The sequence below is a fragment of the Rhinolophus sinicus genome, linkage group LG06 (genome assembly GCF_036562045.2).
Source record: "Rhinolophus sinicus isolate RSC01 linkage group LG06, ASM3656204v1, whole genome shotgun sequence".
Classification (NCBI taxonomy): domain Eukaryota; kingdom Metazoa; phylum Chordata; class Mammalia; order Chiroptera; family Rhinolophidae; genus Rhinolophus; species Rhinolophus sinicus.
The window spans coordinates 98,480,958-98,507,329 of NC_133756.1; the positions used below are offsets into that span (position 1 = coordinate 98,480,958).

At 33.4% G+C, this 26,372-nt stretch overlaps 1 protein-coding gene across 2 annotated transcripts in view; it reads right to left on the reverse strand.

Annotated features, from left to right (window-relative positions):
• The window catches only part of CNTN5 (contactin 5), a 1,268,958-nt gene that overhangs the window by 470,258 nt on the left and 772,328 nt on the right, over positions 1 to 26,372 (reverse strand). For both annotated transcript variants that reach the window (XM_019741696.2, XM_074335568.1), the window contains 2 exons: positions 9,295 to 9,418; positions 8,994 to 9,169 (listed from right to left, as the gene is read on the reverse strand). In XM_019741696.2, coding sequence (XP_019597255.2) covers positions 8,994 to 9,169; positions 9,295 to 9,418 — 300 coding nt within the window. The remainder of the gene's footprint in view (positions 1 to 8,993; positions 9,170 to 9,294; positions 9,419 to 26,372) is intronic.

Below are 26,372 nucleotides of genomic sequence, written 5' to 3' on the forward strand. Positions count from 1 at the left end.
ATTCCCACATGGGCCAGTGGGCTGTCAACCACAAGGTTGCCAGTTCCACCCCTCAAGTCCCGCAAGGGATGGTGGGCTCCGCCCCCTGCAACTAAGATAGAACATGGCACCTTGAGCTGAGCTGCCACTGAGCTCCCAGATGGCTCAGTTGGTTGGAGCGCATCCTCTCAACCACAAGGTTGCTGGTTCGACTCCCGCAAGGGATGGTGGGCTGTGCCCCTGCAACTAGAAAATGGCAACTGGTCCTGGAGCTGAGCTGTGCCATCCACAACTAAGACTGAATGGACAACAACTTGAAGCTGACCGGCACCCTCCACAACTAAGATTGAAAGGACAACAACTTGACTTGGGAAAAAAAAAAAAAAAAGGCCTGGAAGTACACACTGTTCCCCAATAAAGTCCTGTTCCCCTTCCCCAATAAAATCTTTAAAAAAAAAAAAAAAAAAGATAGGGTGGCTGAATGGATAAGAAAACAAGACCTTTATATTTGCTGCCTATAAGAGACTCATTTCATATCAAAAGACACAGAGACTGAAAGTTATGGGGTCAAAAAAAGTTATTTCATTAAAAAGGGAAACAAACAAATAAAAAGCTGTGGTAGCAATAGTTAGTTATACTAGAAAAAAATAGACTTTAATACAAAAACTATAGCAAGAGACAAAGAAGGACCTAGTAATCCCACTTCTGGGTATTTATCCGAAGAAACCCAAAATGCAACTTCAAGGGGATGTGCTCATCCGTATGTTCATTGCAGCATTATTTACAATAACCAAGGTATGAAGGCAACATGGTTGTCCCTGAATGGATGAATGGATAAAGAACAGGTGGTACATATATACAATGTAATATCACTCAGCTGTAAAAAAGAATGAAATCTTGCCATCTACAAAAACATGGATGGACCTAGAGGGTATTGTGTTGAGTGCAGTAAGTCAGACAGCAAAAGACAAATGTCATGTGATTTCACTTTTAAGTGGTCTCTAAAGAACAAAATATACAACCTAATGAAACAGAAACAAACTCATAGGTACAAAGAACATTTGATGGTTACCAGATGGCAAGGGGGTTGGGAGTGGGTGAAAAAGGGGAAAGGATTAAGAAGTGTAAATTGGTTGTTACACAGTAGTGTTGGGATGTAAAATACAGCATAAGAAATATATGTCAATAATATTTTAATAGCTATGTATGATGTCAGATTGGTACTAGATCTATCGGGGTGATAGATGGGAGGGTGTTGGCGGCAGGGTGAAAAAGGTGAAGCAGTTAAGAAATACAAATTGGTAGTTATAAATTAGTCATGGGGATGTAAAGTATAGGAAATATACATGAAGAGTAGCAACGTTTAGCAATTGGTGTGGAAATTCATTTAAGGCACAAGAATGGCAGGCTGGTTCATTCATGTCCCACTCTGACTTATCCCTCAAAGATAGGGTTTTTATGGAATAAAATAACTTTAGAAAGTACTCATATTCCATGTCTTCCCCTTTGTTTATACTTTTTTGTTTTATATTACTGTCTTTGTATTCACCTGGATTATAAATTGTCCTGAGATGGAGCTACTATTTTATCAAGGAAGCCTGGCACTAATAGTAAGATTTAAAACTCCATTGTACTTTTATGCCTTGGAATTTTTTGAGCTGGGGAAAGGTCTCTAAAGACCCTCTACTAAGGACTAGGGAGCAATGAATTAGGTAAATAGACATGAGCAATAAGAGTGAGAGGATTTATACGCTCCCCGATATTGGTCTTTCCACATTGCTTCACACAAGGTGAGTGAAGAACTGCTTTTCTGCATTTCTAAAAATAAGAAGAGCACTCAGATCAAATGTACACTGGGTCAAGCCAGGCAAGTGGGACCATTTTGCTGGAGGTCATTTGTTACATAAGACAGAGTTATTCGTGGTTTCCATAAATAATGAAAATATATGTTCAGATGAACTTTAATAAATAAAATACCTGCAAATTTATGTTATGTCACAGAATTAAGGATTTGAGAACAATCTGCCACAGATTTCAACTTTGATTCACTTATCATAGCTGTCTTTAAAGCATGGAATTATGTTTTTAATTTAAAAATTTATCTGTGCTCTCAATGAATCCATACTGTCATTTGTCAAGGGGTCACACACTCACATTTTTCTATATCTATTATGATCAGAATAATCATCTTTTTAAAGGGAGACTTAAACCATATTCTTTGAGTAATAATTTTATAAAAGTTGTTTTGTTTATAAAAGACAGCATTACAAAGTAATATTAATTTATTTTGTAATAAAATTGAATATTACAAATAAAATCATGTATGCCAATGTGACTCATTCATGTGAATATTCAAATGATTTAATAAATTCATTATGGATAAGACCTCACAGACTAATGAAGTAAAGCTTTGGCTATACTGTGGAGTTAGCAATTATTCAAATAATTTCATTGGATTGTAAAGACTAGTAAAATGTGCTTTCAAAGTCTAACATCAATTTTACTTTAGGAGAAAAAATTATGAAAAAGCTAGAGAAGTAATTTTTAAGTTTTGTATGAAAATGAAAGGTTAAATTAAAGGGCTTTAATGCAAAGTCTATAAAAATCATGCAATCTCGCAAAGAGTTAAGGAGGTTATTTTAATCAACTGCTTCAAGAAAATTAATGAAATATTGTGGATCTAAATCACTTAACTGCCTTGAAAAGAAATATGTTTGAATTTACATATGAATTGTCAGTTTACCAGGGATGTCATATAAAGATATTTTTAAAGCAAGACAAAGCATAAGGCAATTTTATTTTTATTTTATGTTTGACTTGCTGTTATGAATTATTTTTAAAAATCCAAATTTTGGATTTCTGAAGGACATTTCGAAGTGTGTAGTGTCACATTACCAATACCAAATTCTCATCAGCATGGTACTAAGCTAATCTAGCGACAAAGTTTTAGATGGTGTATTCTTGCTTGTCATTGAAGAGAAATCATTATACTAGGTGAAGAAATTATCCTCGTGATGAACATAAGCTACAGGAATAAAACATACTTTGCCAAAAATAATCTTATCGATCACCAATAACAACTATCACTAGCAATAATACACCAACTTTTTGTTTATGTCTTTCTTTCTGAAATTGAAAATTAGTTCACAGACCTGACTTCTCCACCTCATTAATTTTTACTATACCCTTATAAAGTATATATTTATTAATGCTAAAGTACATTATTAACATTATGCTGAGCCATGTTTATAAATATTAATTTAAGGATAACAAAATGAAAGATCTTCGTAGACAGACATTTAGACATGTGAGAGGTAGGTTAAAAGGGGAAGATGAGCAAGTACGCAGCAGCTGCTCAAATCCATTAGCTGCTTAAATCGAAACTTAAAAAAAAAAAAGATTTATAAATGAACAGAATAGCTTCATGATTAAATTCTAGTTACATTTCAAGAATTGTCTTGGTTTTTTGTCAGGCTAATTAAACTTGCTATTTAAGTAATATAGGGATGTTGTTATGATCTCTACAAAAAACCTCAAATGAGAAATTTCTATGAGAATTAAATGTTAAGAAAAGATTTTCTTCTCTTAAGCAACTGGGGGAAAATTAGAGTCCTTTAAACGTTTGTATCTATCATTTTGCTCTGACCACTGGGAATCCTAAGGAAATATTTATGTTTTGACCACAATAATTATTATGGCATACACTATCTTAACCTCTTATTATGAAATGTATTTTTTCTTGGTGCTGTATTTACTGATTTACATACTTATCTTTTATAGTGCACAATTTTATATAGCAAGTCATATAAATCACCTTTGGAATGAGGTTAAGATAAAATACGTTAGTAAAATAAATAACTATCTTGTATATAAATATACATACTTGCTATTTTGCATCTGTTGATATATTGAGTCAATAGGAACAAAGCTTTAAAAGAGAATAATTTGTTTTGTACTTATGTAAGTTTTCCACACACTACATATACCTTCTATTATTGCTAAATGACCAGGTAATGGTACCAACACTCACTTCTTTATCACCATTCTCTTCAACAGCCAGGATCTCTGATAATATTATCAGCTTTTAATAATAATAGCCAGAGGAATCTTTTCCTGTCTCAAATTCATTTAGAAAATTTAGCTTTCTAGGTCCTGATCATAGATCATCCAACCATTTTTTTTTTTAATTATAAGAAAAAATATTTATTAAAAGAGGAAATATGATAATTAGAAAAAATAACTACATAGCAAAGTTACTATAAATCCCCAAATTCCAGATCTATAAAGAGACTCAATGTTCCTTAAAATCTTAAACTGCCATAAGGAAAATTAAGCAAGTGGTTTATTAACTGAATTTGAACAATGAGAAGAAAGGCAGAATGATTGTAACTTATATTTGTTACCAATATTTATTTTTGTTATATCTTATAGGTGTTAATAGACTGATTATAGAGTGGTGAAGAAAACATACATGGATTTTTTAAAGGTTATGATATAGTTTAAGAGAGGAACTGAAAACTAAATTGAATATGTCATAAAGTGAATATAATACATATTTATATTAGAATAGAAAACGATGCCACTAAAGTTAAATAAGGTGTATCATCTGTAAAATGGATTTATGTATTATAATATAACAACTCATGATGGTTATGAGGATGAAATGAATTAACGTCTTTTTTCTTCTTTTTTAAAAATATTTCAATTATAGTTTACATTCAATATTATTTTATATTATTTCAGTTGTACAGCATAGTGGTTAGACATTTATATGATTTATATGATTACAGTCGGTGATCCCCCTGACTAGTCTGGTACCCACCTGGCACTATGCATAGTTATTACCATATTATTGACTATATTCCCTATGCTGTACTTTACATTCCCATGACTATTTTTTATTAGTTTCAGGTATACAAAACAACATAGTGGTTAGACATTCCTATAATTTATGCACTGATCCTCCTGATTAGTCGAGTACCCACCTGGCACTACACACAGTTATTACAGTATTATTGACTATATTCTCTCTGCTGTACTTCATATTCCCATGACTAATTTGTAACTACCAATTTGTATTTCTTAATCCCTTCACTTTTTTTACCCAGCCCCCAGGGGTGTTGGGAGTTAATGTATTTTAAAACACTTAGAGTATTGTCTGCCACAGAACTATTCAATAAATATAAGCTACTAATGTAAACTCATGACCTTAAAAAAGTCGTTGCTTTTAAAAATCTTTTTACTAAATTATTTTAGTTAAAATGTCATCCGACCCATCACTAGAATTTATGTGTAACAATCTTATATGCACCTCTAGCACCTAGATTTTACTCTCTATAACATAGTCAATGAAAAGTAGCTGAATCTATGCTTGACTTGGGGAGTAGCCAGGGGATCAAGATGTTATTAGAGGACAGCTAGAATGCTTCAAAATATATTTCTGATTAATAAGAGGACAAATAAGTTAGCATTAAGGGAGTCCCAATAGCTGAACTGTGACAATTTGCATATGTATACGAATAAGTTGAATTTGCAAAAACTCATGCAGCTGTAATGTTACTCAAAATCAGAGTTGAAGATGATGTGTGTGTATGTATGTAATTTTCACGCAAAGGGGAGATGACTCTCCTAGGCTTTGTTTAAATTTTATTGTCTTTAATAAATATGAGATTGTTAGTATATGGATATCTTGAATCTTCATTAAAATATGTATCTGTTTATAATATAGATTATACCTTTTTTTCTATACATATAATTAGAGGAGACCCATCTGATGTTTATTTAACACTGTCAATAGAATCACATCATTTTAAGCAAAGGTCATATTCCAAAAGGCAAAAGCCTGTGTAAAATGTGTCATTGATAAAACAAAAATAATGTTCAAATTATAAAAGAGGCCAAGTCTGTTAAACATGTCTCACTTTTGATAGAAGACACCAACATTTAATTGGTTGATAGCTCAGAAACTGACACTGAATTAGGTAATATGGTCCTATTTTCCATTTTATTTTAGATCATAATACTACTAAATACTGTAGAAAAACATATCTGATAGTTACTATATACATGTGATAAATTAATGTATAAAAGGTAAAAAATACTTACATAATAAAATTATTGAAAACTGAGGTAAGCATAAAATATAACTCAATAATAAGCAGAAGACAGATTTAGTTATAGGTATTAGTAAGTTTTGTAATTATCTTGATAATTTGTAGTCTAATTTTATGACATTAAAAACCTTTAACAGACTCATGTATTAGGTTTGAATAGTTGATTTGATTAAACAGTTTTTAATATTTATCTAAATATGCTAAATATATTAGTTTTGAAATATTCATTGTATAATGAATATTTAAATTTTTACATAAATAGTAGTTGATGGGTATAAAGGATTAATAATTTCAGCTTTAAATTGTGTCAAAAGTAATGAGGGTTTCTCCACTCACAAAAACCCTTTGGATTTTAATCATTCTGCAAGCTATAAATAAGGAGTTCATTTTCTATCTATGAGGCTGAACTGGGAAAGTCATGATGTAAAGGAAAGCAGCCACAAAGGTTTTGGTCTTACTTTACCTTTGTATCCTTTCACATCCTTTGAGAAACCCCTTTCCTTTTTTCTCACCAACTTTTTACCTCGTTTTCTTCCCCTCATCACAAAACTACCTTGACTCGTACAATCCTATAGCACCCATGCTCATACTCAAGTATACTAGAAAGCAAGTTGATCAACTCTTCACCCTTTCTCTCTACCGCATATATTTGCATTTTTTCCCTCAAAGATCACCTGGAAAAAGGATAAAACTAAACCTAAAGAACTTAATTTTTTTATATCATCAGTACAGACATGATATCTAGTGGGGGAATAATTTTGAGAAGTATCCTTCCCTATGTAAATGACTGACTTCCTCAACCAGGCACCTATGGGCTCTTACGCATAGGTATGGATTCCAGGACACGGTGTTGAGCCAGCTGTGGTGCGAGAGGGAAGGGACAGGGACATAAATGCTACCAATGAATCCATATGTTTAAGTTAAAAATAAAGCAAATATTGCTATAAACTCAAACTCAGGACAGCTTGTTACTGAATAGGTAAGATATATGATGGATGATTAGATAGATAGATACATAGATAGATGATAGATAGATAGATAGATAGATAGATAGATAGATAGATAGATGATAGATAGATAGACAGATAGATGATAGATAGGCTAGATAGATGATTGATAGATAGATAGATAGATACATACATACATACATACATAGATAGAGAGATAGATAGGCAAGATAGATAGATGATAGATAGGTGATAGATAGATAGATAGATAGATAGATAGATAGATAGATAGATAGATAGATAGATAGATAGATAGATAGATAGATAGATAGATGATAGACAGACAGACAGAGAGAGCTTTCCTTGCCTAGTCATTGAACTGTAAATATTGTTGCCAACTTGCTCACTGAAGATGGGAGTGATTATTTGACAGCAACGACTAGTCTTTGCAGGAATCCTAGTAAGGCACAGTCATAAGGACACCTACAGTCTCCTAGTAAATAGATTTCTGCTCTGTAGGATGCAGAAAACTTCACATATTTTGCTGCCATTGCTGATTTAAGGGAAAGAAACAACTGCTGTACTCATACAGGCTATTGTGAATCGGTGTGCATCTGTCAGATTGTACAGGCCAAAGAGAAAGGTATAAGCCACTAATATTTATACATCATGATCTCTGGATTTTCTGTATTTGTCTTGAAAAGACTGCTCCATTTAACAGAGGAGTGATTTGGAGGGTTATTCATATTGTTTATTAAGTTACTTTTAATGTGCATACTGAAAAGTATGAGGTTCTGGGATGCACTACACAATATTTTCTAAAATAAAACAAACATATCTAGGCAACTATTTTGGTATATTTGGTATCTGTAAAATACATATATGAACGCCTTAGCTAAATCTACTTTAAAAGATAACATTTAGATTATTCTAGGACCTAAGTCAGTGTTCTCCAAACTGATCCATTGTCATTTTTTTATTCTTTCCTTTTCTCCCTCATACTCTATTATAGGGTGTCTGGATTCTGGGTTAATAGAAATAATATGTGAAGATGCTTATATGGAGAAAAATCAATTGTTCCATCCTTCAGGTTGTAATTTTAACATAAAAATCATTTTGTGATAAATTATGTAGCAAATAGTTACATATGAATTATTAACACAAAGATTATTGGCCCTCTTATCTATATTTTAGAATTTGTAATCCTCAAGTTTTTAAATTCAAGTAGAATTACTTACTAAGGAATAATACTAAGTAAGAATTTTTTTTTTTTTTTTTTTTTTTTTACCCACTAGCCTATGCTCAGTTTGATGTAAGCCCTCACTACCAGTGAAATAATTTTAGGAGTTTTAAGAAATCAATACATTTAATTAATTAGATATATGATCTATTTTAGAAAATGTGTATGTTCTAGTATGTATGTATGATTATATGTGGTATCATTTTTCTAATAAAAAATCAGGACAACTGGGAAGGAAGGTATAGTCAGAATCTCTGAAATATTAGTCTTTTAGAGGCATTTCTTTGGTTAATTGACCATTAGCAAAATTTTTAGAATATGCTGTCTTATTTCCAGAAAAATCTCTGGCTAATAGACTGAAACAGACAGTAGAAGAATAAAAGCAGATAAGATGAAGCTATTTTCAAAAGCAGACAGAATTAGAAATCTATTTTTGTACTAGATTTCAAAAGATATTTGAATTTTAAACTTTATCTGCTTTCATGAATAGGATTTTTAACCTCCCAGACTAGTATGTGGTTTGAAGACGGCAAACAGTTCAGGAAATTTCAGAATACCTCAGGAAGCAATGCACTGTTTACATAGCTCTAATCCTTACCAAGATTTTCCACTATTTTAAAATTTGACGTTTGAAGCTTTTACCTAACTAAACTTTAAAATTACATATGTACACACTGCATACATATACATGGAGAAAGCATAAACTTTACTCACAGGCAAACTGAAGTATGGCTTCTCTACTAAGAATACTTCCAAAAGTGTTGGCTGCTAAACACTGATAATGACCAGAATCCTTTGCTTCACTTGGATTGCTTATAATGAAAGTCCCGTCTATCAAACTGTAGCGATAATCACTTTCCAAATCTATTTCTGTTCCATTTCGAAGCCATCTTAGGGAAAATCAAAAGACAAATATGTAAAAATGATTTGAGACATAATACTCCCTGGGAGTGTCAGAATTTCATCAAAAGAAAAAAAATTAAGACTTAAGAACAATAATTAATAGAATTTCTACCTGTAATTGGGAACTGGGTTGCCACGAACTTCACAATTCAGTGCTACTTTCTTTTCATCAGAATCAGTTGGGAAAATTATATCATCTGGTTCTTGCACAAATACTGGCCCGTAGTCCACACTTTCTGTAAGGACCAAAAAAGATACACTTTAAAATTTCTTGAAATATCAAGACTTTTTTTCTCACTTATATTTGCATTCAAAATTTTTGCTCTTTACTTGTACACAACAGTCATATTACCAAAAGAAAGCTATAACTATCAAATTGCATTATTTTAGTAAACTGCAGAGACCTAACTAGAACTTTTTTATAATTGACTAAGACTTTTTAAAAATATGATATAGATAATTGGAAAATAAACATTTCAAGCATTGGTTTTGTACTTTTAAAAATATATGTCTATATTCATCTAAAGCAGAATGTTATCATCTAAATAATAGTAAACAAAAGCATTATTTTAAAAAGGCTTAAAAGTTTGTAAAACTCTTAGAATGTTAAAAATAATATACAATACAATAAAGAAAAAAATCAAATTAATATGTGTTACTAGTTGGATACTATACATATGAAAACATTGGTCCTCCTGCTTTCTTCGCATATTCCTTTCTTTATTCATTCCATCAAGCATTACTTACTGCTAATAATGCTGGAGGGTAGGGGAAAAATTATTTAATACAAATAAATACATTCTCATGGAATGAGACATGTCCTCAAGAAATTAAAATAACTGAATAAAATGTCAAAACTGTATACAGTTAAATGTTCACCAGTAGGTAAGCAAAGTAAATGGAGATCACATGAGAAAAGGTATAAAAAAGAGGGCAAAAGGGAAGAGCACTTAAAGTAATTAAGTGCTTACTATATGCCAGATTCTAGAGTCTATCTCATTTAATTAGTTAAAACTCAGAGAAATTCTATGACAAAGGTAATCTTAAACTAATGAAAATCTCATGGAAAAGTAGAAATAAAAATGGGTCCCAAATGTCACCTTGGACTTAAGGATAATTCTGCTAGAGAAATAAATAACAAATGATGAGTAAATGTGCTGTAGGGAGTATAAGTCATGTTAGCCTGCATAGTGTAAGAATTTACAGAATTATATGCATACCTAGGAGCTATAGCATCCTGAATCATGAACTTAAAAAAAATAAAATTTCTTGCTTTATTTTTATTAATCATTAATTTAATTACATAATAACCTTAGATCAAGATTTGCAACCTTGGCATAGGTGACATTTTGGGATATTCTGTGTTGTGAGGGCTGTCCTGTGCATTGTAAGCTATGTACCATCATCCCTGACCTCTGTTCACTACTTTCCAGTAGCACACCTCCTCAAAAGGTGATGATCAGAAATGTCTCCAGACATTGTTCAATGTTCCCTAGGGTCAAAATTGTATTTATTTAAAACCACTGCCTTAGCACAATAAAGAAGGATGGGTTTAGAAAAGACATATTTCCAATGTCTACACCAAACAGTTGGACGTTTACATCCTCCTTGGTTAACCACACAGAAAATAAACATATCAGGAAAGACATTTTTGAGTGAATGAATGTCCCAGGAAACTTGAGCTTTAAAAAGTTATATTGAAAAAGATGTGTACTTTCTTTATACTTAAAATATGGGTAAATTAATTTGCTTTCTTTAAATGCATTATATGTTCTTTCTTTTGAGGCAAAAAATAAAAAATAAAAAGTGTTCATGGTATTCTAAACATTCATCCAATAAAAACAGCACTCACAATGGGTAGGCACGAAGAAGTATTTTCTTTGAGTCCTAGGTAACCTAGCTTGAGGTTATCTTTTCCTTATGCTACAACCGACAATACTACATGAAAATAACTGATGTGAGTTTCTCTACACCAGATTTTACTACTGTCACTTAAAACTTTTATTTTAAAAAAAGCAAAATATATAAGTGATTGGATAAATAACGAGAGGAAATTATTGTCAAAATATGGTATTTGTTGCATCACAATGAATTTATAAAAATTCAGAAAAGCACATGAAACCTCTTCAAACTCTCAAATAGAATTAAATTGCACAATCAAATTATTAACAAAATCCCTTCTAACCTTTCCACGTTAAGATATGATTACTCAAATAAATATTATGTATGTCTCTGATGTATAAAATTAACAGATAATTAATATATTTTATATATTTGTATATTACAAAACACATGAGCTTTGGAGTCAGACAAACTTGGGTTTAAATTCCAGTACCATTGTTTTCTAGCCTTGAGCCAAGTACTTGAATCTTTTGCTGTGTGATTTATTAATTGTAGATAATAATTTCTCCTTAAAGTATTCTTATGAAGATCAATTGACATTAACATTTGTAAATATGTAGTATATCATGAGTACTCAATAAATTACAATAAATAATAGTAACTTTTCCTTGTGGTATAATACTACATACTAGATATTATACTGAATAATTTATATGTAAAATGTCACTTAACACAACAACAATGTGACCAGAATTAATCCCTCATTTTGTAGATGACAAAACTGAGGCTGAAATCAATTCACTAAATTTATATAGGAAATAAATTACAAACTTCTAATATAAATCCAAGCCTCTTGGTATCTAGAAACTGAATATCATGACCACTACTATTACTATTACTTATAATAATAATTATTATTATATTTATGTTATAGTTACAAAGCACTTTCATGTATGTTATTATTTAATTCTCTGAGCTGAGCATTATAATTATTTCTAATTCCAAGATGAAAGCGCTGAGGTTCTGACAGACTTCTGCAAAATCAGCCACACACATTTTGAAATGACTGCTGCATATTTATAGGCAATCCACAAGTTGATTTTAACTAAGGTTCTTGTGTTCCAAATCTTATGTTCTGAAAATTGTCAAAACAGGCAAGGGAAAAAAGGTTGTCATTCTGGGGAAAGCCAGAGGGGCATGATTTGATAAATTACAGACTGTAAAACAAGGGCCTAGTCTGAACACCACTTATTCTATTATGATTGTGCATACTCTTCCATAGCTCTTCACTGTTCCGTGTCACTTCCAAAAGAATCTTAGTGCACACTTACTCACCCTCTTTCTTTTTCTCTTGGTTTTCTCTTAGAAATAAAGTTCATTGTAAGGGGTGGAAGAGCAAATTTCTATGTAGCAATAGATCTTCAAACAGTTAACTAAAATGTGGAAGGTAGACATGTGACAAAGGTAATGACTGAATTTCTCTGGATAGCTTTCTCTTAGGTTTGTATCAGAATAACAAGGCAAGCCAGGGGAAGTAATTATAAAGAGTCACATAAATTGGAGATGTTTAATAAATTATAATCATTAATCTAAAATCAAGTATATATATATACACACACACACACACATTTGTGCGTAAACACACACGCTAGGTGTGACAATTTCACGAACTTGTTGCAACAATGTTGCTAACCTTTTTTTGATATAAGAGGGATTATTCATTATGAATTTGTACCAAATGGACAAACAGTTAACCATGTTTACTATTTACTAAATAATATGTGTATATATTATTTGTCCTTTTTCCCTTTTGCTATCCATGAGCCTTATCAGCAACCCCATCCATTCTGGTCTAAGCAAGCACAGAAAAACAATATATAATTGAAAAAAAGTGCTGTACATCCTTATTTAGGCTAGTGGTTCCCAAATTCTTTTAATAACAAATATTTTATAATTCTCCTTTAATAAAAATTAATAAATATTCTAAATATTTATTTAATAGTATTTAATTCAATATAAATTCTCAGGAATAATTATAATAGAAGACATAAAGTGGTAATCAAAGTTTGTTTTTATTCATAAAATCTCCATTGGTATAGCAGTTGCAAATTGTAAACTTATCCAAATGTGGTATTTTCCACTGAAATATCATGCACGCTATTGGTGTTAGGTGGTGTAATTTTCTAAATGGCCACCAACTCCTAGTAAAGTTCTTAACAAAATTAAATATAATCTTGCTGTAATTGACACAATTTCTGCATTGACATTACCATTATATGTCAAAAATACAGAGTTGGATTCTAGTCTCAAAAAATTATAAAGGGAGTTTTCAACTTATATGAATGTCTGGCAGGACATTTAAGAGTCCTGTGCATTATAATTACAGGTCACTTAGCCTTCCGAGTCTCCAATCTCTAAATTAAAGTAGTGCGTCATAGAATCACTGAATCAATTAAAACTGTTCCACAAAATTTGGGAACACCTCTGAGGGGAAGGTGTTACACCTTGGAATCTGAATAGAGCAATAAATAAGAAACAATGACCACCTAAAGTTAGCATGGTGTTGGCAGTAGTCTTCTATGAGAGATACCTGAACAGCAAGATGAAGCTCTACCATGAAATAATGACTCTGGGGCCCATCTGCCTTTCTCCCAGTGAAGCTTTTTTTGAAGCACTGATATGTGATTTTATTAATGGAGACAATGATTTCCCTTGTAGAGTCCTGTCCTGGGATCAAGCTGATATCTTGCCATCTCTAACCCCTTTTTAAATGACTGCTGCTTATTTATAGGCTACCCCGATACTAATTTTCTTCCTGCCAAGATGTTTTAACTATCACCCAATCTGAGATTCCTACAGCAAGGTTCTCTTGGGAAGCCTTACTTCTTGGTGTTGGATCGTTGTTTTCAATTGTTTCCTGGATCATGTCTCCATAGATTCTAAACTGCCTTTCAGACTTAAATCCTCTTTTGAACAATTACTTCTGTGCCCATTTTTCTCAAAGATAGGGTTTAACGCCAGACCCCAACCCTCTCAACCTGCTGACTAGCTCTAATTTGTAGCCTTAGCTTATTCATGTAATGTGACCTAAATATCAGTAATATAATCTAGAAGAAGTATTAGCATATTATGTCCAATACAATTACAAGAAATGTACTTTTAATGATCATTAATATATTTTATGTGTTAATTTCCAGAAAGTTTGAAATGTTTAATTAGATATTGCATTTTATAATGACATTCATTTACAATGTGAGAAAAACTTTTCATATCATGTGGGCATCTAAGATGAATTCTTAAAGAAAATATCCAAACCTTCCTATAATAAGTTGTCTTTCAACACTCAAATTAAATTTCTTTATGAAAGTTGAACAAGTGTAAACTGTCATTATAAAACTTTCAAGGATTACTAAGAATGAAAGCATCAGTTATTAGAAAGCATTGTGATAAATATTTTATGGGGAGTGGCATTATGTTGCACATGATATAAATTGAGTGTTTAATAGATTTTTTGTCATTTTCTAACGTAGCTATAAAAGAGAGGTCAAATGATTCAGAGATGCTATCACTTATGAGACTGATCAAAGTGCATCAATCCTTGTTACATTCAGAAGATGATGAACCACTAATAGGGAGAACATCGCTATTTCCTCCTTTTCATTTGTAATTCAAAATACACAGGTTAAAACATATTCAGGCAAATATTCTAATGTAGTGTAGAAATTCATCCTAAATTCAGATTTCAAATTCCTCGAGTAGATGCCCCCCTTATTTAACAGTATTTGTTAATCTCCTAGTAAGTTTGCACTGCTCTAACTGCTGAAAGAGGGTAAAGGGGAGTGTATGAGATAGTCTTTGCTTCAATGGCATATACTTAAACTGGAGAGAAAAGCATACTAACATAAAACAATAACAATAGCTCTAAAAATCAGGAATATAATAAAAGAATAAAATTGTAATGTTTCAATGAATGGTCATAAAATTGTAAAGTTTTAGAATATGGTCTCTTTTCTAAATGATAGAAACTGGAATAATGTGACTTATAGAATAGTGTATCATCCAAGTGAAATACATTTTCCCCTTCCAGATGGAATTCTTATTCTCATAAAAGATCATTTAAATTTGAATTTGGTTATCTAAAACAATTTACCAGCAAAGGGTATTTTGAGGGGACAACAGAAAATTGTCAACACATAGATCACTTTGAGTCATTGATGCCATGCCCACGTGCTAAGTCAAATCTGGAAACAAGCCACCTTAACAATGAAATTCAGCCAAAGGTACTAAGGATATGAGGCAACTAATTTGGTAGGTTGCAGGAATCTTCAAATGTCCAAAGCCAGTGGTAGACAGACCCCATGTGTTATGTAAGGTTAGACAGACCCCAAGTGTTATGTAAATTGTGGGTTGTGTTCATCATTGAGGGAATTAAAGAGATCAACATTATATGCTTCAATTTACTGAGAAATAATTCACTTTAACTGCTTCTAAAAAACAAAACAAAATAAAACAAAAAAACACACTTTTCCCCCCCTACCTTTGGTAGCATCAGTAGTTTCTAAATCTCACAAATGGGCTCCCCTAGTAAAAGTCTGAACTTTCTAGTTGGACTCACTCTTAATCCAAACTGCTTCTGTGCAAGGAAGATAAAACATATAACCCTAACTGCCTCATCACAAATATTAATAGAAGAAGGAGATGTCCCTTACACTTATGTTTCCTCCTACTAAAACCACAACAGTGAAAAGAGATTAAGCCAAAGACCAATTTATTCTCTGTTCCTTTATAAAGGGAGGGATTATCAGCAGTGATTAATCCTTGTCTACAAAACAAAATTCAACATCAGGACATGTTTAGCAGGTATTGGAGGTGCTCTCTCCTAAAGGCTTTCAATTAACCTATTTTACCATAAGAATTTCCAAATTAAACCTTAGCAATTTTTTAAATTAAATTTATTGGGGTGACAATGGTTAGTGAAATTATATAGGTTTCAAGTGTACTATTCTATAATACATCATCTCTATATTGCATTTTGTGTTCACCATACAGAGTTAGTTCTCCTTCCATCACCATATATTTGATCCCCTTTAACCCTCTTCTAGCACTCCCCTCCCCACTTACCCTCTGGTAACCACTAAACTATTGTCTGTGTCTATGAGTTTTTATTTCTTTGTTTGTTTATCTTGTTGCTTTGTTGCTTTTATTTTTATATCCCACATATGAGTAAAGTCACATGGTTCACTAGCAAGTTCACTAGCTATTAGGGAAATGAAAATCAAAACCACAATGACATATCACCTCACACCTGTTAGAATAACTATCATCAACAAGACAAATAATAAGTGTTGGAGAGGCTGTGGAGAAAAAGAAACCTCATACACTGTTGGTAGGAATATAAACTTGTTCAGTCACAATGGAAAACAGTATGGTGGTGTCTCAAAAAATTAAGAATAGAATTACCATCTGACCTAGCATTCCCTTTTCTGGGTATCTACCCAAAAAACTGAAAACATTTATCCTTAAAGATATATGTACTCCAAAGCTCATTTCAGCATTATTTACAGTGTCCGAGACATGGAAACAACCAAAGTGTCCAATATATACCGATAACAAAAGATTAATACAAGTCACGTTTGACTTCTGCAATTATAAGAGGTACTCAAAATGGTTACCATCAGCATCCAGACACTTCTGATCATGTTGAACTACTGCTTGAGCAACATTGACCAAAGTGTCCACCTGTACACATTTTTTGGCACCTCTGTTATATACACAATGGAATAGTACTTCACCCTAAGATGAAATACTGCTATTTGCAACAACATGGATGGATCTTGAGATTATTATGCTAAGCAAAATAAGTCAATCAGAAAAAGTAAATTTTTAAAATCAATTAAAGTACATTCTTTATATTCAAACAAGTACTTTAGAGTAATTATCAACAACTCAGTTTTATTATTATTATTATTTTTTTTTTTTTTTAACTAAGCAATACCTCTTGGTCTGTTGCACATTTGCCCTGATACAATTTGAAGTGATCATAGTCATTATGCAAACTGACATTATGAAGTTGAAAGCAAAATAACTTTGGAGGACGTCTCAGATTGCACTCCAATGAGCAATGTTCTCCCTTCCAGGTACTGCTTTACTTCTTCCCTTTACGATTCTAGCTCAGATATTTTTATTCATTCACTGTCTCTACTTTCTAACCTCAATCAAGTGTCAGTTGCTACTCTTGTACTCTTCTTGTGGCCGTCTTGTTTCACTTGTCTTGCTCTGGCTTGCTCCTGTTATTGAAAGTCAGCTACAGTGCTGGGAGCTACCAGGTGGAGAACGCCACTAAGAATGGCCTCTGAGCAACAGCCCATAAGTAAGTGAGACACACAATCCAATAACCCTCAGCACCTGGATCTGCTGACAATCATGTGAGGTGAGCTTACAAGTGGATTTGTACCCATTTGACCTTGGTATAAGACTGCAGTCCTACCTTGTGAAAAACACAGAGTCAGAGGACCCAGTGAAGCCACATTTGCTTTACTGACCCACAGAGAATATGAGATAATAAACACATAACGTTTGTTCATTTTGTTGATGTCCTCAACATATTTCTATACTTTCTACAGATAATTCTTCCTATGATATCACAATTTTAAGGTTTTCTTCATAAATTTATCTATTTAAATTTTCTGTGTTATCTTGTGATCATTTCAAGATTGGTATTATTTTCTAGACAGCCAATCCCTATAGTCAGTCAAGATTTATTCATCTGGATCCTGATCAAGTATTCTTTGGAAGTCAGAGTCTTTCTTAACCCAATGTTGAGAGTCATGTTCTCTTATTGTTGCCATAATCTATTCTCTAGAAGCACATTACCAGCTTTGGCTCACAATGGAGGAGAAGGGATTACACTGTAAATACCAGAAAGTAGGAATCATTGTGAACCAATTTAGATTCTACCTACTACAAGTGTCATCATATTAGTCTCATATTTTTTAAGTAATGAATTATCACACACAGTTGAGGTCATCATTTTCCCTAGTCTAGTAACATTTCTATGCTCTCATTCTTCCTTCATCCTCAGAGGTAAGCACTCTAGTCAACTTGTTGTCTCAGATTCATGGTTTTAAAAATATACCATACATATGTGTCCATAAGTAGTATATATTATTTTCTTTACATAAATGGTATCATATTATATATTATATAATATGCTATAATTTCCCTTATATTTTGAGGTATATCCATTTTTTTTCATAAAGATATAGTCTATTCACTTTAACTGTTTTAAGTTCTCAATGAATGAAAAAGTAGAATTTATATATTCATTACCCTTCTGACGGACATTTGTTTCTGATTTTTTTACCCTTAAACATGTTTCACTGAACATACTTTCATATTTCCTTGTGTATGTTTATGAGAGTTTCTCCAGGTTGTATATACAGAGGTGGAATTGCTTTCCCAAATTGCTCTGCAAAACTGGATTTTACATCTCAGAAAATTTTTAGCTCTACCTGGGGTATTTCTGGGCTTAACTCTGAGTAGCAGTGGGATAACTTTCTGTTCAGGCTCTGTTAGCTTTATCATTTTTCACAAGAGCAAATTAATCCCAGCTTTACTCTCTATTAAGACTAAATGGAATTACCTGACAAATGCCATATGTCAGGCTCTTGTCAGAGAGAACAAACTCAAAGTCACACCTAGCCAAGATATATCAAATGCTCAGATGAGAAAGCAATAGTTATGGAAGATTAGTTGAAAAAATCCTCAGACTACCCATTCTTCCTGATACTATGGATTAAACCAGAGCAAGAGAGGACTTCAATTATATCAAACTGGTTCCAAGCCAAGAGTTTTGCTACTCAAAATATGGTTTATAGGCCAATAGCATCACCATCACTTGGGATTCCCCCCTCATACTGTATTTTATATCCCCGTGACTACCGTGTTTCCCCCAAAATAAGACCTAGCCAGACCATCAGCTCTAATGCGTATTTTGGAGAAAAAATAATATAAGACGTGGTCTTATTTTAATATAAGACTGGGTATAATATAATATAATATAATATAATATAATATAATATAAGACTGGGTCTTATATTAATTTGTGCTCCAAAAGACGCATTAGACTGGCTAGGTCTTATTTTTGGGTAAACACAGTATATTGTGACTACTAATTTGTACTTTTTAATCACTTTACCTTCTGCTCCCACAACTTCCCACCTAGCAACCATTACTTTTCCCCCCTATATCTCTGAGTCTATTTCTGTTTCCTTTGTCCATTTTATTTGTTCTGTTCTTTAGATTCCACATATAAGTGAAATCATATAGTATTTGTCTTTCTCTGTCTGACTTATTTACTTTAACATAATACCCTCTAGGTCCACCCATGTTGCAAACGGTAAGGTTTCATTCTTTTTTATTGCTGAGTAATATCCCGTTGTACCACACAGTTTCTTTATCTAATCATCTATTGATGGGCATTTTGGTTGGGAATTTTTTATGAATGCACATTATCTGACTCTATTCCTGATCTATTGATAAGGAGTTCTATTTTAATGAGATTCTCAAGTGATTGTATGCATATTAAAATCAAAGAGCACAGTTTTAGATAATTACTTCTCATTTTGTTATTGATGCTTAGGTTTTATCTACCTTTACTAAAGCAGATGAAACTCATTATTAAGTACACAATAAGAACAATGTTCAGGTCACTGGCTTTTACATCAAATGGTAAACTCTTAATAAGAACCTTCCAGAAAAATGTGTCTGATTTTAATGTCAGCAATAGCTGTGCTTCTACTCAATAACTATTTCATTTTAATACTTAAAACACTTAGAAATATGTAACTGACCAGATTTTGTTTTTTTTTGACTGCTAATTACCCAAAATGGGACTAGCCTATAGCAGCTATGGTAGACACTTTGAGTTAATCTCAAGTCTAGCTCCATTTTATGTCCCAGTATTTATTGTTTTCATGTGTTTTAGTTAATATTTTCCAGATGTATTTTATTTATCATTGTGAGCTATGTTAACTTACATTTGGAATAAGAGAACAAAGGAGTAGAAGCAGCTTATATCAAATACAAGATATCTCATAGTTCTGATCACTTAATAGTCATGCATCACTTAATATTGAGGATATGTTCTAAGAAATGTGTCCTTAGGCAATTGAATCATTGTGCAAACTTCCCAGAGTGCACTTACACAAACCTAGATGGTGTAACCTACTACACACCTAGGCTATATGGTCTAGCCTATTGCTCGTAGGCTATAAATTGCACAGCATGTTATTGTACTGAATACTGTGGGCAATTGTATAGGTACTTACCACGCTTACCATGAATAAATCTTGCAGGACTGGAAGTTGCTCTGTGAGTCAGTGAGTGAGTAGTGAGTGAATGTGAAGGCCTAGGACATTACTATATACTACTGAAGATTTTAAAAACACTGTCCCACAAACTCTCCCTCTGTTTCCTTCCAACAGGATTAAAAATAGAACATTAAAACTGTCAATGTTGCTCCATGCATAGGGATGTGGCCTGTATTAATTGGAAATATCTAGGAGAAACAGGCTGGGTAAGGCCTATATTATCATAACAATGACTGTCAGGAGAGAGTGAAAGGTGGCTGGAGTGTCAGTAGAAATAAGAAACCAAAATGGCAAGATTAAGGGAATTGTCATGGTTATGTGGTTTTGACTATTGCATATTAGAGTTGTGGTCAGATGAAGAAACTTTGTGGTATTTGTTTTAAAAAAGGGTGGGGAGTCTTTAACATTGAGAGAGGGTAGAACTGAGGAGTCAATATTCTGACTTTGGAACTTTGGTTTTGGTTCCATTGACCATATCTGGCATAAAGGGCTACCTCTGGCATTGACATGATGGAATACATAAAACTTATCTCTGCTTTACATCATTACAACCTGAAAACATTTCCAAAGTACAGGGACAGGCTGGCTCCACACTACAAAAGAAAGCTTTTACTTAAGTGGCGGTAGCACTTAAAATTTGTTATGGTAGCTCCTGTGGACCTGTGTCCTTGTACAGGATCTTAGGTCCTCAACAAAGAATTTACAGCAATATATTCTGAAAACCATCCATCTAGATCAGGGAGGGCAGTAGCGTCCTTTGAATATGTGGTAGTGGGGAAAGACTCTTTGTGTTAAAACAGGTCAGTAGCTGATGCATCGACATGTAATCTGTGCACTCAAAATTGAGTTGCTATGTGAGAGGGAATCTATTGTCAAGCTCCCCAGATATTGCTCCTGTCAGAGAAAAAAATCCCTCCTGAACCACATGCATTTCCACTCCTTACAAGAAGTTTAGCTCCATGATAATCTTACGAGACCAATGTCATATATGTGGTCCATCATTGACCAGAAATATCATTAGGCAGTGCATGACTGTACGTTCCATTTTGGTATCCCATTAAATAATGATGCCTAAAAAACAAATATTCCAAAACATCTCTGTTTAATGAGTATCATATTGAAGTAAATGTAATGAGAGTTTTTAAAGACTATTTTTTTAACAGTTTTAGGGTTACAACAAAATTGAGATGAGGGTAGAGATTTCTTATATTCCTCCCACCCCCACACATGCACACCCCCTTCATTAACAACATCACTCACTGGAATAGCACTTTTTTTTTTAAACCAAAGATGAATATATATTGACACACCATAATCACCCAAACTCCATAGTTGATGTTAGGATTCACTCTTGGTTTTGTACATTCTATTGGTTTAGACATGTATATTGACATATTTATCATTATGATAGCATTCGGAGTATTTTCACTGCCCTAAAAGTTATCTGTGCCTTACCTGTTCCCCTCTACCCTAACCTCCCATCCCTTGCAACTACTGATCCTTTTACTGTCTCCAGTTTGTCTTTTCCAGGGTGTCGAATAGTTAAAATTATACAGTATATAGCCTTCTAAGATTTACTTCTTTCACTTAGTAATATGCATTTGAGTTTCTTTCATGCCTTTTCATGGTTTAATAGCTCATTTTTTTTTAGCACTGAATAGTATCCCATTGTCTGCATGTACCATAGTATTCATGCATTGACCTACTGCAGGACATCTTGGTTGCTTCCAAGATTTGCCAATTATGAATAAAGCTGCTATAAAAATCCATGTGCAGGTTTTTATATAGACGTGAGTTTGCAACTCCTTTGGATAAATACCAAGGACCATAATTGCTTGCTTATAGGAAGAGTTATGTTTAGCTTTGTAAGAAACTGCCAAACTATCTTCCAAAGTATTTGTACGCTTTTGCATTCCCACCAGCAATGCATGAGTGTTCCTGTTGCTCTACAACCTCACTAACATTTAATGTTTTCAGTGTTCTGGATTTCAGTCCTTCTAATAGGTGTATAGTGGTATCTCATTGTTGTGTTAATTTGCATTTCCCTGATGACATATGATGTGATGCATCTTTTCATATAATTATTTGCCATCTGTGTATTTTCTTTGGTGAGGCATCTGTTAAGGTCTTTGGCCAATTTTTAAAAATCAGGTTGTTTGTTTTCTGATATTGTGTTTTAAGAGTTGATTGTGTATTTTAAATAACAGTTATTTATCAGATGTGCCTTTTAAGAATATTTTCTCCCAGTCTGTGATTTTTCTTCTAATTCTCTTGCTATTGTCTTTCACAGAACATTATGGGAATTAAAAACAAACAAACAAAAAAAAAAACAAAAAACAACAACAACAACAAAAAACTTGTGTTAAGTATAAGTATTTTGAAAATACAATATTGTTAAGGAGCTAGCACTATGCATACACAAAATTTAAGTGCCAACACTAGGAGATGATGCTCCACATGGGAACAACTGGCGTAATCATGTGGCATTGGTTTGCTTGTGTTTGGCACCACAACCTAATTTGACATTTCTAGAATCTTTCCAGTAGTTTAGTTTTTTGCAAAATGTATCTTTGGATGTTTAGTTCATCATCAATCATAATTGAAATGTAGCCCACAGTATATTGTCCTTAAAATCAGTAGATATGTGAATGAAAATTGACTCTACTATTGCTAACAAAAGAAACAGGCTAAAATGGAATCACTCTTGCTAAACCACATCACCAAACCAAAAGTTAATAACTAACCTAACTGAAGTTTCAGCCTGTTCCAGGAGAGGCATTTTAAAACTGGACTGCTTCTGGGATCAGACTAGGTCTGATTTGAGCTGGGCTGAGTCCAACCTTCAAGTGGATATTAAGAAATGGGATCCTTTCTATCCAAAGAATTGAGTGTGCCACCTTTTGGCTCAACCTGATTTTTTTTTTTTAATGATTAAGAACTATGGTCCCAGAAGTGGCAGATATTTGCAAAGGAGGGAAATCGTGCTTGAGACAACCTAGAGTTGCAATGGCCCTTGTGAGGAACATTCTGGTTAGACAAAATGATTTAAAAATGCACTTGAAAGGAAGGGGTCCCAAGTCAAGCAAACAGAATGAGATAGTTATTTTAACTGTCATGAAGAAACTTACAAAATGTTTCAAAATTCCCAAGTAGTTTCATTGAAAGACTCTTTGCAAAAGGCTAGTGAAAAATTAGAGATAAAAGGTAGCTAAAACTGCAACTGCACATGAACTTCATTTCCTTAGCATGCATTTTGCTTTCATCTGAGCTCGCTCTGTCTAGCCTGACAGAACTATGACCCCCTTGCATTCTTTCCCCAGAGCCTCCTACCTGTACATATACTGTATGTCCTCTCCTTTTAATTATTAAGCCCTTAGGACATTAGGTCCTGGTCAGTGTCATATTCATTTTAGAATAAAGTTTCAGGTCTATCAACCATGACTAGAATATAATAACTAAACCTCAAACCAGAATAAGGTTTTAATAAAACAAAGATAACACCCTGCTTTCAGTTCTGTTTCAGCTCCAGATTCATGAAAGTGGACCAGCTCCATGCACTGTATCCCCTGGAAATCAGACCTAAGAACATCATGACTGATACCAGGACCTGAAGTCATGATCAGCTGCTCACAGCTTTAGCCCCAACCAATCAGGAGAGCCTCCAGCCCCAGCTCCCATAGCAACCGTGATTAATGATTTCCCCCCTTATATAATGTAGCCACTGGAGGCCATCAGGGAGCCAGGTTTTTGAGAGCGATAGCTTGGCACCAACTCCTTAAATAAACCTTTACTTTCTTTGCTGCAAACTACTGTTAGTGTCTTATTTGACTTGAGTGCACTCAGGCAAGCAGACCCTTTTGTGTCAAACTATAAGACTGACATAACTCCTACTATTCCTCTCTATCCTCTTTTATTTGAGTACTCATTCTAGTAATTGTCTGTCTAAACTGTCTTCTCATTCTGAAAAGATGACTGAATAGTTACCTATTTAAAATACAACCACCTATGGTTACATGTAATACCTCTCAGGTATCATTCACGCCGAAGTCAACAGCCAGTCTAAGGGCCACAGTAAAGAATTTCTGAAACCCATGGAGGATCCTTAAACTTCTTTTTTTTCTTTTTTCTTTTCTTTTTTTTTTTTTTTTTTTTTTTTGTGTGTGTGTAAATGGATTGCTTCCTGAGCCCAGTGAGAAGGGAAAATAAAATTTCATGTTGTCCATTCCTTTCCAACTCCAGACCAATTTGTCATTGATCGTTTCTCTCCCAGGGATAGCTATTTTTGCCTTCTTTCTTGTCTTGTTTTACATTCTAAAACCTTGGCTTGGCTTTCTGCCTGCCTGGAACATATAGCCTGCTGGTTCTTTCTTTTGACTATCTTTGGGAATGACTCTGGATTTGGGGAAGGTAGTAACCTTTGCACTCTCTGGGGTCCATGGAGTTGTTTAATACTGTCAGCAATATTTACTGTTTGTTCCAGGTGAAACCTGCAAATATATTTGAAAGGTTTAATAACTTTTTGATCAGGAATTTGGCCAAAATTGGAAACTGACATTCAGAGACCATAAGGACTTTTTTTAGGTCTTCTCTCCTAAGATAAATGTTTCCAGAGGGAAAGAAATATTCTGAAAATAAGATGAATATGTCAGTCCTTGGTACCATTTAGAAAGCAACCTAATTCTTTGAGGCATTAAAAACAGAAGTTCTTGTTTTACAAATCTAGCCCTTACAGAACCAGAAATATGGCTCCAGAAATAATTCAGAGGCCATGAATTTTTTTACCATTCCAGAAACCTTCCCTATTCATCTCAAAAGGCTTGTAAATATAGGCCTTAGGGAAAAAAGAAGACCTTCTAGAAGGAGCTTGCATTTCTTTCTCTGTGCCTATGGGAAGTAAATACCTGGTCTTCTCCAGCAACTGTTATCTATGCCATATTTTTAAAACTCAAATTTCAAGAAGGTAATTCTCATTTTTAAAAAAAAGGAAAAAGGAGGAAAGGTCATTTTGAACTTGGCTTGTCAAGGACAAGTACAATTCTTAAGTGTTTTCTTCACAAATATTAGTAAAAGCCTTAGCCATCTGAGCAGATAAATTTAACTTATTCCAACTGCCAAAACAAAAATTATATCCACCTGTTCTTGTGGAGTGAATTTTGCATTTCCATACCTGTCTCATGACAAAGAGGTCTGCTTGCATCTGTCTATGTGTGCCTTTATATGTATGTTGTAAATGTGTGGCATTTTTCTACCTCTGGATGGCATTTCCAAAGAGCTCTGTTTAATTGAGTTGAAGATTAAGTGATTATAAAGATTTAGGCATTCTAAACTCTCAGAAAGATAGAGACAAACCTAAATATTTTTTCAAGCTCATTTGATCTAAGATAATAAACTATTTAAAGAATAGCTTAAATTTAAAGCTAGTTTAAGTTTGTTAATTTAATTAAAATAGACATGTAGGCAGAAAGTAGGCATGAGCCACAGGAAGGGTGGGCAACAATGTAACCTGCTCTTTGCACACCTAGGTCTACTCCCCATGGACTAGTTTTGTGGTTAGAACATCTTGATAAGAGGGAAGTGAAATCCAAATAGAACTATCTGGTTTTTGATACCTGCACAGAATGTTAAAACTTGCCTTTGGCCTAACCTTAGCCTCATTATAATATAGTTACAATAAATTAGCATTATGGTTTAAATACCCCCTCTATGGGTTTTTCTTTGTGCATTAAGGGTAAAGGCATGCGCAGAAAGGAATGGGTTATATAACTTACACGTATCAATCAAATGACTCAAGTCTGTTCATCACAGACAGCTGCCCCAGGGTCAGCAATATAAAACTCAAGTCCCAAATATTTTGAGGCCATTGTCTCTCTTGACTTGGCCAGTTCTTCCCTTAGAACGTATCCTAATAAACTTTTCCTACTCTATATCTTCATGTTTGCTGATCTGTAATTCTTTATTGCATTGGCAAAAGGACCAA